The 15842-nt window shown below is 45.0% G+C and overlaps 1 protein-coding gene across 11 annotated transcripts in view; it reads right to left on the reverse strand.

Moving 5' to 3' along the window:
• Positions 1 to 15842, reverse strand: part of PPP2R5C (protein phosphatase 2 regulatory subunit B'gamma) — a 167621-nt gene that overhangs the window by 26129 nt on the left and 125650 nt on the right. For all 11 annotated transcript variants that reach the window (XM_050796721.1, XM_050796719.1, XM_050796722.1 and 8 more), the window contains 3 exons: positions 11634 to 11693; positions 8522 to 8630; positions 6968 to 7021 (listed from right to left, as the gene is read on the reverse strand). In XM_050796721.1, coding sequence (XP_050652678.1) covers positions 6968 to 7021; positions 8522 to 8630; positions 11634 to 11693 — 223 coding nt within the window. The remainder of the gene's footprint in view (positions 1 to 6967; positions 7022 to 8521; positions 8631 to 11633; positions 11694 to 15842) is intronic.

Consider the following 15842-nt stretch of genomic DNA (forward strand, 5'->3'; position numbering starts at 1 on the left):
TGGCAGCTGTAGCTAGGACTGTCACCACCCAGAGGGTCTGTGCCACCAGCTCTCTGCCAGGCACAGCCCGTCGGACTGCAGTGGTTTCCCAGCTTGTGGATAGTGGCTGTTTTATGTTCCTTGGCCAAGTCAGACAGCTAGAAAGGACTTCCACTGGGCAACCTTTCTTTGTATGTTCCTGTAGTCTCCAAACGTCTTACCACAATCATACCAGTACAAAATACTGAATTTGAATCCATGCAGATTTCATAATATTTTTACAGTGTAGCCATCTTAGTTCTAAAAAAGTACTACAATCCAAAACAGGCATTTATATATGAAGTACATGTATGAGCTTACACACATAAATCGTACAAGTGCAGTCCAGCACGTTAGAGCAGCTGTTTGGCCCAGTCACAGCAACATCATGGGGCTTCTACGGCTCTTGTGCTGTGCAACTGCCGCAAATGCTGGCCCCTGGGACCGCCTGGTCATTTTCACTCACTAGTCATTTCCAGCTCAGTAGATCACACCAACTCATGGCTTAGCAGGCCAGCCTTTTAATCATTACAGTGATTTTTTAAAAAGGTGGACATTTAACATCCATTTAGAAAAATTTTGTTTTGATGCTTTGGCATTTGGGCTCCCAGATAATCTTTTATGATATTACACTTTATAAAACTCCAAAATCTACGAAACAAAGGAAGTGAGACTGGGGTGGTGGCTCACGCATGTATGTAATCTCAGGACTTTGGGAGGTCGAGGTGGGAGGAACGCTTGAGCCCAGGAGTCTGACACTGGCCTGGGCACCATGGTGAGGTCCTGTCTCTACACAAAATTTAAAAATTAGCCTGGTGTGGTGATGGGCACCTGTGGTCCTAGCTACTCGAGAGGCTAAGGTGTGAGGATTGCTTGAGCCCAGGAGGTTGAGGCTGCAGTGAGCCATGACTGTGCCACTGTACTCCAAGACTCTAACAAACAAACAAAAACCCCAAAAAAGCCAAATAAAAATAAAAAAGGAAGTGCTGCTAGTTTTGAGGTCTGACATAAAAATCTACCATACAAGTGTCTTTAAAAGGACTTATTTTGGCCAGGCGCGGTGGCTCACGCCAGTCATCCCAGCACTTTGGGAGGCCGAGGCGGGTGGATCACGAGGTCAAGAGATTGAGACCATCTTGGCTAACACGATGAAACCCCATCTCTACTAAACAAAAACTGCAAAAAATTAGCCGGGCGTGGTGGCGGGCGCCTGTAGTCCCAGAATGGCATGAACCCGGGAGGCGGAGCTTGCAGTGAGCTGAGATTGCGCCACTGCACTCCAGCCTGGGCGACAGAGCGAGACTCCGTCTCAAAAACAAAACAAAACAAAAAAACAAACAAAAAAGGAATTATTTCTAAAAATGCATCATTTAATGGTTCTCCTACCTCAAAACTATTGAATAAATATTCGTTGTCTTCCTACCACACTCCGTGTGTACTGGAATCACTCTTAAGGATATAGCAGATGCAAATCACTTCCTACATCTATTTCTCTTCATTTGTCACATGGAATTTTATTAGAAGAAATATGTTAATTTGTGAACTATACAACACAACCAATTTAGCTATTCCATTTCTCTGGAAAAGGTATCATTTCTGGGATGGGATTCACACACGGGCCTTCCTGTTCACATCGTTTGGAATGAGCTGTGATTGGTACCAGCTATTTTGCCGCGTCAGTGCGGTGTGCTCTGTGGAGGAGGGTGTCTGCTCAGGGAATGCGAATCCGAGGCAACAATGGCTGTGTGCTGCTGGGTTTTCCTTTGGAAGACCAAGGACTGCCCGCTCCCTGCAGAGGGCAGGTGAGCCAGTGGCCCCAGCCTTGAGTCTTGGGGAGCCCCCTTCCTGTCCTGGTAGACTAAGGAGAAAGGAGAGCTGCTACTACGCCATGGAGTAAAACGTGATGAGACTGAAGAGGCAGGTGGGTGAAAACGGAACACAGTTTTACTTCTGTAAAATCTCTGATGAGCTTCTGTTCTTCTTCCAACAGAGAAAGTGCTTCATGTGCCCAGAAAGCTTTTGAGCACTGCACACAATCAGCAAATGAAAAACACTAATTACAGTATTTACTACAAATGGGGCAACACATGTCCTTCATATCTCAGTCTTCTAAGTGGATCTGACTTTAAACATTCCTGAGCCTGGACATTTGATGGCTTCAGGAGTCCCTTTGGTGCAGGCCTGTGAGATGGACGTGGACACCAGGTGTCCTATGTGCTACCAAGAGATGCACACCTGCACAAAAGCCTATACTTTGATCTTATCATTAACAAGCTTTCAATGCTGAAGTAAGACAAAATGGCCTTTGTGTTTTCATAAAATAGGCATTTCAAAAGAGAGAATTTACTGACATGTGAGTCTGAATGTTCTTAATATGTAGGAAATTAAATCTGCTTTCTAAAGCTGGGACAGTACCATTACATTATCCGTACAGCAGGAAACTAAGCAGTGAAGTGTCGCTGGGTGGGAACATTGGGGCCTGGGTTGGTGAGGTTTGTACCTTCTTTGTGCTGGTGCCAAGTCAGAGTCCTGCATGTAACATTTACGCTGGAAGGACCCAACTGAAGCCGGCACCGGGTCTCTTGCCCTCTTTTAGACGTGACTGCAATTAACAGCTCTCACTCTTGCGAAGTGATATTCACTTTATTTACTATATTCATGGGAATTAAAAACATTTACAAACATTCTCTGCTTTTGTTACTTTTCGGTGGAAGAGAGAATAGGGTGGGGATCATTCACTGAGCCCTCGTTGGAGAAGGATTAGGGTCAGGCTGACAGACAGTGGATGGAGGAATAAAGATGCTGGGACAGCGGCTTAGGTGGGAGCAGCCTCTGTCTGTGGTAAATGCAATGTGGCATTTGGTGAATTCTTCAGCCACTACAGGAGTATGAGAAATACGCACAAAGAAAATTCATGAAAGAAAATTGCAGACTTTCAAAAAATCTCTCCTTCCATATCTTTCTTTTCCTTCTATTTGTATTAACTTATTTATTTGAAACAGGGTCTTACTCTGTCACTCAGGATGGAGTGCAGTTTGTGCATTCATAGCTCACAGCAGCCTTGACCTCCTGGGCTCAAGCCACTATTCCACCTCGGCCTCTTGAGTAGCTGGGACCACAGGTACGTGTCACCATGCCCAGCTAATTATTGTTATTATTTTTTCAGTAGAGAGGAGGTTGCCCAGGCTGGTCTCAAACTCCTGGCCTCAAGGGCTCCTCCTGCCTTGGCCTCCCAAAGTGCTGGGATTAGGGGCATGAGCCACTGTGCCCAGCTCTCTTTTTTGAATAGGAAAACGTGGGAGAGGAGGGGAGAGAGAAATTTATTTATTTATTTTTTTTACATATTACTTTCTCTAGTAAAATCTCTGTGATAGTTAATACTCAGTGCCAACTTGATTGGATTGAAGGATGCACTGGGTGTGTCTGTGAGGGTGATGCAAAAGGAGATTAACATTTGAGTCAGTGGGCTGGGAAAGGCAGACCCACCCTTAATGTGGGTGGGCACCATTTAAGCTGCCAGAGAGGCCAGAATATAAGGCAGGCAGAAGAATGGGAAAAGACTAGACTGGCCTAGCCTCCCAGCCTACATCTTTCTGCTGTGCTGGACGCTTCCTGCCCTCGAACATCAGACTCCAAGTTCCTCAGCTTTGGAACAGGCCTGGCTTCCCTGCTCCTCAGCTTGCAGATGGCCTATCGTAGGACCTTGTAATCATGTGAGTTAATACTCCTTAATAAACTCTCCTTTATATATAATCTATCTTATTAGTTCTGTCCCTCTAGAAAACTCTGAATAATACCACCTCTTGGCCAGGTGCAATGGCTCACGCCTGCAATCCCAGCACTTTGGGAGGCTGAGGTGGGGGGATCACCTGAGGTCAGGAGTTCGAGACCAGCTTCGCCAGCATGACGAAACCCCATCTCAATTAAAACTACGAAAATTAGCCAGGCCTGGTGGTGTGCGCCTGTAGTCCCAGCTACTTGGGAGGCTGAGGCAGGAGAATCTCTTGAACCTGGGAGGTGGAGGTTGCAGTGAGCCGAGATCACGCCACTGTACTCCAGCCTGGGTGACAGAGCAAGATCCTGTCTCCAAATAATAATAATAATAATAGTAATACAACCTCGCACCCTTCAGTGTGGAAAAGACCTCAAATATAGGCAGAAGAGTTAAGGCATGTAACCACTGGAGAAAATACAGTTAAACAAAAATCCCCAATGAGTTTTATTAACACTGTTCATTTTTCTTTTTCCTACCTAAACATGTCTTCAGTCAGTTAAGGAGGATAAAAATAACACCTCCTCACCCTAAGCCTTGACTATGCTTGATGCTGAAGTGTGATGAGATTTGGTACATTTCCTTGGGAGGTCCCCAAAATCTCGGATGGAGGCATCTAGCGGCGAAGGGAGAGCGTACAGGGATGCGACCCTCCACGAGGGCCTGGCAGGGCACGGCGGGCCCAGCTCGCGGCTCTGTAGCCCCTGCTACCTCTGCAGTCATAGGACAAGAGCTCTTCTTGAATTTTGTCGGTGAAATGGAGGGAATCTACACATAGAATTTAAAAGCTTAGAAGAAAGCAGAGCCCAAAAGCCAGTTTTACTCAGAAATTCAATGTTAAGAATTTCTCATGCAATTGCACTATAAAAATTACAATGTCACAAGAGAACTGTGAAAGAGAGAAAGGGACGAGGAATGACAAGATCTACCTTTTCTAGTCTAACAGTGACTTTTAAAAGAGCACTCAAACATGTGAATTGGCTCCTAACATTCCTTACTTTGACACTCAAATAATTAAAAAAAAAAAAACAAACCCAACTGAAAAAATGGGCAATGGATTTAAATGGACATTTCTGCAAAGAAGATAAACAATTTTTTTTTTTTTTTTTGGAGACAGGGTTTCACTCTGTTGCCCAGGCAAACACCATCATGCCTGGCTAATTTTTGTATTTTTTGTAGAGATGGGGTTTCGCCATATTGCCCAGGCTGGTCTCCAACTCTTGGGCTCAAGTGATTCACCCGCCTCAGCCTCCCAAAGTGTTGGGACTGTAAGAGTGAGCCACCGTACCCGGGCCAAGAAGGTACACAGATTTTGGTCAATAAGCACTGAAAAGATGCTCAACATCATCAGTCATTAGGGAACTGCAAATCAAAACCACAACAAGATACTATTTCACACCACTAGGCTGGCTATAATTAAAACAACAGGTCGGGTGCGGTGGCTCATGCCTGTGATCCCAGCACTTTGGGAGGCTGATGTGGGCGGATCACTTGAGGTCAGGAGTTTGAGATCAGCCTGACCAACATGGTGAAACCCTGTCTCTATTAAAAATGCAAAAATTAGCCGGGCACGGGGGCAGGCACCTGTAATCCCAGCTACTCGGGAGACTGAGATAGGAGAATCGCTTGAACCCAGGAGGCAGAGGTTGCAGTGAGCCAAGATTGCACCATTGCACTCCAGCCTGGGTGACAGAGTGACACTTTCTCTCCCCCCAAAATAAATAAATAGATAGACAGATAGATAGATAGAAAGATAACAACAGCAGCAGCATCAGCAGCAGCAGCAAGCATTGGTGAGGATGCGGGGAGACGGGAGCCTTTGTGCATTGCTGCGGGGAATGTAAAACGGGGCAGTCGCTGTGGGAAACAGTATGATGGTTTGTCCCACAGCTAAACATACAATTACCATATGATTCAGCAATTCCACTTCTGGATATATATCCAAAGGAATTGAAAATGGGGACTATAGCAAATATCTGTACACCAGTATACAAATAGCAGCATTATTTGCAATAGCTGAAAGGTGGGAATAACCCAAGTGTACACTGAAAAAACAATAGATAAACCCAATGTGTTCTATCCATACAGTAGAACAGCATTCAACCACGATGAGGAATGAAGTTCTGACATGCCACACAAGGATGAACCCTGGAAGACATTACGCTGAGTGAAATAAGCCAGGTGTGAATGGACAAGCATTCTATGATTCTCCTTATATAAAGTATCTGGAATAGTCAAATTCAGAGATAAAGCAGATTACAGGTCAGCAGGGGCCAGAGGGAGGGGAACGGGGAGTTATTGTTTAATGGGTAGAATTTCTGTTTGGGACGATGACAAAGCTTTGGAAATAGTGGTGATGGCTGCACAACATTATGAATGTAATTAACGCTGGTGAATTGTACATTTAACACAGTTAAAATGACAAATTCTATGTTTTATATATTTTACCATTATTTAAACAAATTCAAAATGTAACATATCAAAAATGTTTGAATTGTACTCTTTAAATGGGTGAATTGTATGGTATGTGAATTATATCTCAATAAAGTTGCTTCAAAAATGTATTTAAATGTTTAAACTGGCACCTGACATGTCTGTTAACCCTGGCTATGACAGCCTTTTACTTTTAATAAACAAGATTACAAATCCTCTGACAAACTGATGGAGGCTGAAAAAAAATTCAAATCCACACACAGAACAGCAGTAATCTAACGTTCACTTGTGATTCAATGATCATAAAACAGTTACAGTGTAACTTGGGAAGTATTTTCAAGACGGTAAAGCCTCTTCAGTACAAGAATTTCAAACCCTAATTATAATTCCTCTCATCATAATCAGTTCAATATGTTGTCAAACCAAGCAGATGTGAAACTACTGAACTGCACACTAAAATTCAGTGGCCATGTCCGCTCAAGTGCTTTACGTTCGAAAGAGTAAAGTGCGATGAGGGATAAGGCGGCAATCTCATCACATAAAATAATCACTGTAATAAAGGAACCTGCAATTAAAATGACTATACTTTGAAAACCTATAACCTATGAACGAAATGAGCCTGTTTATTAGTACTGCAATTTAAGATGAAAAAGTCTCAACGGCAATTTGGTGAAGCAGATGTCGTAATATTTACATTTAGTGAAACACACACATCTTACAAGATGCGCTAGCAACAGTACTTACTGGTTCCGTGAGGGTGCTGTCCTTTTCTAAAAACTGCACTACACAGTATGCCAGCTACAAAGTAAAAGAAGAAAGAGTATTACCATTTCAACATAGAAATGCTGCTGTGCTTCTTCTAGAATTGTGGTTAAACAACTTCCCACAGCAAGACAAGGACCCACAGTATAGACAAAGCCCTCGTGTGATCACGATGCTGCCCCCAGCGTGTGCCACCCCCCGGCAGGCCCCACAGGAGGCTCTGAGTGGGACTTTCAGGGAGGGACCCCAGGAGCAATGCTCAACATTCATGTTAAAGGGCATTACCACTAATGCCCATGAATTGGTGATAGATCAGAAAGCTGAAAAATAAAAATAAGAAAAATAAATCAGGAAACAGTCTTCTTAGTCTAACTACCACTAAATCAATCCAATATGATGGGATTTTCTTATGGTCCTTGTGGAGATTACAATCAACAAGTCACCTAACAGTGGGAAGAACAAATTAAAATCTGGTTCCATCTTAAATCTCTGAACTATTTCTTTTGTACAACAATTAATACGATAATCTGGCTGGATGCAAAGATATTACCAGTTAAGAGCAGTCAGAGAAAATAAATATTTCCTAGGAAGAATCAATTAAAGAATATACCTTTTGTCATTTAGCTCCTACCACAAGCTCTGAACGTAGGGCCTGGCAGAAAGGAGGCTTGTGCGCCCTGCGCCTGTGCTGGGGCGTGCCTGCTCAGCGCCTGGCCCTGTGACCGCCGAACGTGAACAAAGATGCTGACGGCAGCCAGAGTGAAAGAAAATCAAATCTAGGTAAATGCAGCCCACTAACCACGTACTGACCAATTTTTCAGTACAGCTGTACTTAGACTGCTACAATTTTTAAAATTCACAGTTTTGTTTATTAATTTACTTATTTTTGAGACGGAGTTTCACTCTTGTTGCCGAGGCTGGAGTACAATGGCGCGATCTCAGCTCACTGCAACCTCCGCTGCCCAGGTTCAAGCGATTCTCCTGCCTCAGCCTCCCGAGTAGCTGGGATTACAGGCACGCACCACGACGCCCGGCTTGTTTTGTATTTGAAGTAGAGACGGGTTTCTCCATGTTGGTCAGGCTGGTCTTGAACTCCCAACTTTAGGTGATCTGCCCGCCTCAGCCTCCCAAAGTGCTGGGATTACAGGCAGCTTTATTTTTTTAAAAAACGTTTTCATAGGCCATTCATTGGCCATGGACCTATATAGGCTTTTCTCTTAAAGGTGCTGAATTTTAGATTACACTACAAAAAACTCCACTCAGAAGTCTTCCTAGACTCCTTTCCGAGAGTTACTCCTTTCTCTATGCTTAAAACTAACTGAAAAATTCTGTATTAAAGAGATTTCTCTGAATTTCTTAAAAGGAATCTCTCTTTATCCCCTTACTCTTTCAATTGTCACCAGAAGTTTGTTACCAAAGTCAGTAGTGTCGTATAAAGAAGAAAGCACTCTCAGTTAAGGCTGGATTCACTATCTTGTATTCAATCCTGATCAAATGCCAACAGCTGTGTTCCTAGAGTTCCCCACTGCCCCTTACCTGGGGATGGTAGACACTCAGAGATTTCACTTTGTGCAAAGGTAGTAACACCTTCAATAAGAAAATCTTGTGCTCTTCTTTGAGTGGTAAGGCAAATCCATTAATTATACTGTAAAAAGAACATTTATTTGGTTTGAACATTTACAAATTCCAGTTTTTTTTTTTTTTTTTTTTTTTTTTTTTGAGACGTAGTCTCGCTCTGTCGCCCAGGCTGGAGTGCAGTGGCCGGATCTTGGCTCACTGCAAGCTCCGCCTCCCGGGTTTACGCCATTCTCCTGCCTCAGCCTCCCGAGTAGCTGGGACTACAGGCGCCCGTCACCTCGCCCGGCTAGTTTTTTGTGTTTTTTTAGTAGAGACGGGGTTACACTGTGTTAGCCAGGATGGTCTCGATCTCCAGACCTCGTGATCCGCCCGTCTCGGCCTCCCAAAGTGCTGAGATTACAGGCTTGAGCCACTGCGCCTGGCCTAAATTCCAGGTTTTAAACAAACATCTTGCTGTTTTTCTTTCAATTTTTGTTGTTTTCACCATCAAAACTCAGCAGGCAAAATATATGTAGCCAAGCATGTTGCCATGCACCTGTGCCCCAGCTAATTTGGGAGGCTGAGGTGGGAGGATCATCTGAGCCCAGAGTTCAAGGCTGTAGTGTGCCATAATCACACCTGTGAAGCGCCACTGTTCCCTAGCCTGGGTAGTATAGTGAGCTCCTATACAGGGGTCTGTGGAACACTTTATATAGCGCTCCGGTCCCCGCAACAGTCTACAAGGGAAATCCGAGGATTCTTTCTCTATATATATACATATGTGTGTGTATCAGAAAAAAGAGGATACCAGCAAAAAGTTTAAAAATATTAAATGCCTATGAGGAAGCATATTTATTTTTATCCTTGTAACTACATGATTTAAAAACTCTGGGTTAACAGGTGTTACCCAGAACAGCAGGAGCTCCTGGTGGCAAAATCTTCCTCCCTAAACAGGCCAGGAAGACGGGACAGTTCACGCGGGACCCCCCACCCAGCACCTTCCCTCAGCCTTATCCATCTGTAGGAATTCTTGCTGCCTGGAGTAATTCAGGTACGTTATTCTAATGCTGGTAACAGAGACCCGTGGACACTGGATGAGGGCTGGTTAAAAATCAGGGCCAAGCGCGGTGGCTCACACCTGTAATCCCAGCATTTTGGGAATCTGAGGTGGGCGGATCACCTGAGGTCAGGAATTCAAGACCAGCCTGGCCAAGATGGTGAAAGCCCGTCTCTACTAAAAACACAAAAAATTAGCCAGGTGTGGTGGCGGGCTCCTGTAATCCCAGCTACTTGGGAGGCTGAGGCAGAGAATTGCTTGGACCTGGGAGGCGGAGTTTGCGGGGAGCTGAGATCCAGCCACTGCGCTCCAGCCTGGGTGACAGAGCTAGACTCTGTCTCACACACAAAAAGAAAAACAAAACAACAAAAACAAAAACAAAAATCAGTTAGAAAGCTGTTCTCTTGTGCATGAAAAGGTGGTCCTACCTAGAGCCTCCAAAGCAAAGTTTTTGTCTCAAACAACTAGTTTATTGTCTTGGTTTTGTAATTAGGCAAACGGAAGTGACTGTCACTGAGCTGCAGAGGTAGACAGAGCTGTCTCTAACTTAGTCTTCCATTATTCACTCTGCTCGGCATAGCGGGCAATGCGGGAGGCGAGCCTGGAGCGGCCCATCAAGGAGGGTGTGCTCACTCACAGGGTCACCCGCAGGCTCAACCTCTTCTGGAAGAAAGATACAACTAATCAGTTTCTCGGTGGGAGCTGCACGGGGGCCCTACACACTCAGGGGCCCTATGCACGCAGCGTGGCGGGCTGTGGAACACACGTCATACAGTGCTCTGGTCCCTGCAACAACCTCGGAGGCAAATGCGACGATTCTCCCAGCTTATAGAAGTACCTGCCCACAGTCACACATCTTGCAAGAAGCATCCTCTTCACCACTCACTGCACTGCACTGAGGAGAAACCCCACCCAAGTTTGTCTAAACTAAAAGTAGAATTGTCAACGAGGACATTTTTTCAAATTACATCTAAAATGGCAAGAATAGCTTTTCTCAGAACTACTGGGCGGGACCTGATCCACTGTGAGAAGAGAGTCTTGTGCTCAGGAGCTGCAGGGAGTCACCAGGTCCACCCAGAGCGCCAGGCTTCTCCACCACAGACTCCCGAGAACCCTGAGCTGCCCATCTACACTACTGCCCTACAAAGGTGCAGGGAAAAGCACTTCCACACTTACTAGCCATGGGACCCTGAGGACTCTGGCAAACAGTGGGTTAGAAGGTCTAATATAAAATCTACGGGTTATCAATTAAATAAAAGTGGCCAGGCCTGGTGGCTCATGCCTGTAATCCCAGCACTTTGGGAGGTGACGCGGGCAGATCACCTGAGGCCAGGAGTTCGAGACCAGCCTGGGCAACAAGGAAAAACGCCATTTCCACTAAAAATACAAAAATTAGCCAGGCATGGTTGCGGGCACCTGTGGTCCCAGCTACTTGGGAGGCTGAGGCAGCAGAATCGTTTGAACCAGGGAAGCGGACACTGCAGTGAGCTGAGATGGCACCACTGCACTCGAGCCTGGGTGCCAGAGCAAGAGTCTCAAAAAGAAAAAGAAAAAAAAAAAAAAAAAAAAAGGCGAGTAAAAACTTTACTTGGATAAAGATGATGAAAGTTTTGAAATGTTAATTATTTTATAAATATACATATAAAAACCCAAAGTAATTGAAAATATTAGCATTTACATGATACCCCAAATGCACAATCTATTCTTCCAAGCTTCTAATATAAACCTTCTTAGGTAACTATTTTTAACATTGCTCTTGAGGAAATAACCGGAATTGTTTCCATAGTAATGATATTGAGGTATACGAAGCAGAATCTACGTACAGAACCCATAAAAATGGGAAAGAGTTGTCATTTGGCATGTTCTAATCTAAGAGCTCACCAACTCCTGCTCTAAGTGAAATTTTATTTGAGTTCTTTTAGAGAATGGTTTAAACTGCCTTGCTTTAAAGGGGGCAGCCAAACTCAATGAAATGGATCACTCTGGTATAAATTCCATCCACAGCCGTTTGCTACCCATAACACAGAGGCTTACCTTCCCAATATTTCCAGTAACTCTGCTATGCCATTATGATGCTCTGTTTCATAAATAAACCTAGAAAAAACAATTTTCCAATTAGAATTGGACACTGAACTAACGTGAATAAGAAAACAATGCCCTAGGGGGAGCCACGGAGCCAGGCAACAAGAAGCGCGTCTATTTGTGCAAACACACAGCCTGTCAGGAACCAAAGAAACTCCTCAAGGCCTGCAGCTGTAAATGCCTCAAGGGCAGGTCTTGCACAAATTTTTTTCTCAATATTTTATTTTGAAAAATTTCAAGCATCTAGGAAAACTGAAAGAATTCTACAGTGAACACCCATTTCAACACCCAGATTTGACCACGAGCAATGCGCTCCATCTGCTTGATCACATACACATCTGTTCATCCACCTTTTACTCATTCATTAACCCATCTTACGTTTCAGCCATATTTCAACATAAGCCTATGTCTTAATTTTAAAGCCTGCAATATTTAGCACAGTTCCTGCAAAGGGTAGGAGTGATTCCTGAACACCTCTTATTCTACCTGCCCAGTTTCCCACTGACACCCACACACATCCTCCGTGCTGCCTCAGGTGTGATCTTTCTGAAGCACCCATCTGTGACAGACCCCGCTCCCTTCCTCTGAGAAGTCTCTGTCCACTGTACCTGCTTCTAGGGGACCCCCGGGACATGCACCCCACCCTCTGTGCCAGCCCGTCTCCCTTCAGATGGGGCCACCATGAAGACAGGGCCAAGGACTTCTCGTGACTGTGTTCCCGGGACTAGGAGCAAGCCTGGCATCTGTTTGATGATGAAAACACGTCTGCTGAATAAACTGGGGACAAGGAGAGGGAACAGGGACATGTGAGGAAACAGGAAAATGTCCTCCCCAAAAAGGGGTCCTACAGAAACAAAGAAATCTCTCCTGCCCCAAGCCTCGAGCACCTGGGGTTGGTCTAGAGCAGTCCACGAGGGGTGTCCTGCAGGAAGTGAGAGGGTCTGAAAGATCCCTGCCCATCAGATGAAAACCATTTGATTAGAGACAGCTCTAAGTCAAAAATAAGTTTGAGAAGATTAAAAAATTCAACTCTGAAATTTCATTCACTTTGTTTGAAACAAATGAAATAGAGTGACCTTAACATCCACAGGCGTGAAATATTTTTGAAGAATGGGTCTTAACATTTCTATGTTCCCAAACGATCAGAATGCACTGAGAGGTGGTGCTTGAATTGGGTCCTGAAGGAGGATTTTAACAGATTTTTTTTTTTTAATGGCAGTGTGGACAGGGAGAAGAACTCTGGCTGGAACAAAGGTCGGTGATGTGGAGTTGGGTGGGCAAGATGCGTGGAGAGGGTGGAAGGCCAGCTTAGAAAAACCGAAATCTGGCCGGGCACAGTGGCTCACGCCTGTAATCCCAGCACTTGGGAGGCCGAGGCAGGCGGAACACCTGAGATCAGGAGTTCGAGACCAGCCTGGCCAACATGGCAAAACTCCATCTCTACTAAATATATAAAAATTAGCCGGGCGTAGTGGCACATGCCTGTAATCCCACATATTCGGGAGGCTGAGGTGGGAGGATCACTTGAACCCGGAAGATGGAGGTTGCAGTGAGCTGAGGTGGTGCCACTGCACTCCAGCCTGGGCAACAGAGACCCTGTTTCAAAACAAAACAAAACAAAACAAAAAAACCTGAGATCTGCTCTTGCAGGCGCCAGAAAGCAGAACCTTTAGCAGTGAGACACAGCAGCACAAAGACGCATGTGGCCAAAGCCTGAGAGTGAGGGAGAAACGTCACGGGGGCAAAGCTTGGTGCCGTGGGTGACAGGAACGACACTGGTGCCATGACAAGAAACAGAAAATGCTCTCCCCTGGTGTCCCTGAGCCTGCGCCTACCCTGACGTTTGGAAGCTGCGCCCAGGCAGAAGTCAGTGTGTGTGTCTACGCTGAGAGGTGCTTTAATTTACCAAACTCACCCGGCAGGCTCCCTTGCAGCCGTGTGGCTTCAGTTTACTATTCCTCTCGCAGGGGCCTTGGGGAGCTGTGCTCTGGGCCCCTCCGAGGCAAAGAGCCCTGAACCCCTTCTGGTCTAGCTCCATCAGCTCTAACATTTACATGAGGGTGGCTTGCTGTTACAAGCCATTTTGATTTCCTAAATCAATGTTACTACATTCTTACTGATAAATTCTTAATTTCTAATTTTTTAAACCTGCTTTGAAGTAGGCAGAAGAAAGAGAAAATAAAGACAGTTCTTTTCCTTCTTCCTTTTCCAGCAGAAGACAAACAGGGACACCATGGGAGGGAAACAGAGATCCCTGGGAGCTGGCGAGAGCGTTTCTCACTCTTTTAGCAGAAAGGGAATCAGACCCCCCAGACGCTGAGCTGGGAACCTGCTGGCTATGGAAGTCTCCAGAAGGGATTCTAAATGCCTTTCCTGCCTGTATGATGTGTTCCGGACTCATGGGAAGAGGCGAGGCCAGAACAAAGGGTAGAAGTGACTCCTGAACACCTCTTATTCTACTTCTTTCTTATTTACTTATTATTCTACTTATTTCTCTGAAGCTGGGCTGTCCTCGTGCCCTGCTTTGACCAATACAAAGGGCAGAAGTCACTCTGCACCAGTTCCAAGCCAAACTCTTAGGAGGACTGGGGGCCCTGCTTCTCCCCTCTTGGATGTGGCCATGGCTGTAGAAACTGCCACAACCTGGAGGAGCTCAAGGCATCACAGAGGCAGCGTGGGGACCTGCTCAGCAGCCCCTGGGAACCCTACGGCCCCAGCACACGCCACGGAGCAGAACCGTCTGGATGAGCCCTGCACAGATGACAGCATCACGAGGAGTGACGGACCATGCTGACGGAAGCCACTGAGCTGGGGGCGGGTCCTGACTCCAGGATGGTGTGAGATAGTGACACATCCTGGCGATGACGGGGACAGTTTGATGGCATCTCTCTGTGAGATAAGAGCATGAGCAGGTGCTGCACAGCCTCGCTGCAGGGCCAGGGTGAGGATGGTGCATGACCCATGGCTGGTTATGCAGCAAGAGAAGGAACGGCACACTGCCCTGCCCGCCCAGCCTCCAGGTCCCAACCCACTGTGTGCCACAGCAGGTACCATGGGTTATGGACAGCACCGTTTAACTCACACTTAAGCTGACGATAATGAGAAACTACATAAATAAACAGCAACCTGATATTTACATTTTCAGTTAAGTTGAACCAAATATGTTCAAAATGTTTTTTTCTTAAAAGACACAGCTGTACTATATTGAACTTAGATGAGCTGGCTGGGTGTGGTGGCTCACACCTGCAATCCCAGTGCTTTGGGAGGCTGAGGCAGGAGGATCACTTGAGGCCAGGAGTTTGAAACCAGCCTGAGCAACACAGTGAGATCCCCATCTCTACAAAAATTTAAAAAATTAGCCAGATGTGGTGGCACACATCTATAGTCCCAGCTATTTGGGAAGCTGAGGTAGAAGGATCCCTTAAACTCAGGAGTTTAAGGCTGCAGTGAGCTATGGAGTATAGCATCACTGTACTTCAGCCTGGGTGACAGAGTGAGACCCTGCCTTAAAAAAAGAGAAAAGAAAAGGCAAAAAAAAAAGTTAGATGAGCTGAATGCATCTCTCAAGATCTTTCTTATTTTTTTCTCACATGAAATGAGGAGGTAGTGGTACCGACAATAAGGACCCAAATCAATTATGGAATCTAGATAGTATGCTTGCTTTTGATTGCATATATCAGGACAATTACAGAAAAGATTAAACGCATGCACAAAAACACAAATGCCATACTCTAGCACCAAACCTTTAGTGAGAACTGAACTAAATCATGTGTAATAACTTTTGAATACTCATCTATTTAAGTATTTCATAAGGTTAAGGTATGAAACATTTTCTACTTCTTAAATGCAGGTGTTCAATAGATTTGTGATTCTGCTATCTGAACAAAACCTACTAGGATTAAGAAAACAGAAATAGGTAGAGCTTTAATTTTAGGTCAAGACGACTGAAATTTAAATTATACCTGTTGTATGTTAATTAAATCATGTATATTATGTTTTCATAGACAAGCACACAAGGCAAGTAATGATCTTGTTGAAAAGGAATCATGATACCAAGAAACATAAACCAGAAACATAACATTTAGGAAAGTGACGCCATTCTCTGTTACAGTTAATGTGTCAGGTCTGGGCTATGCCCGGCACCGGGCTCCATTTTATAAA

Source organism: Macaca thibetana, chromosome 7 (assembly GCF_024542745.1).
Source record: "Macaca thibetana thibetana isolate TM-01 chromosome 7, ASM2454274v1, whole genome shotgun sequence".
NCBI classification, from domain to species: Eukaryota; Metazoa; Chordata; class Mammalia; order Primates; family Cercopithecidae; genus Macaca; species Macaca thibetana.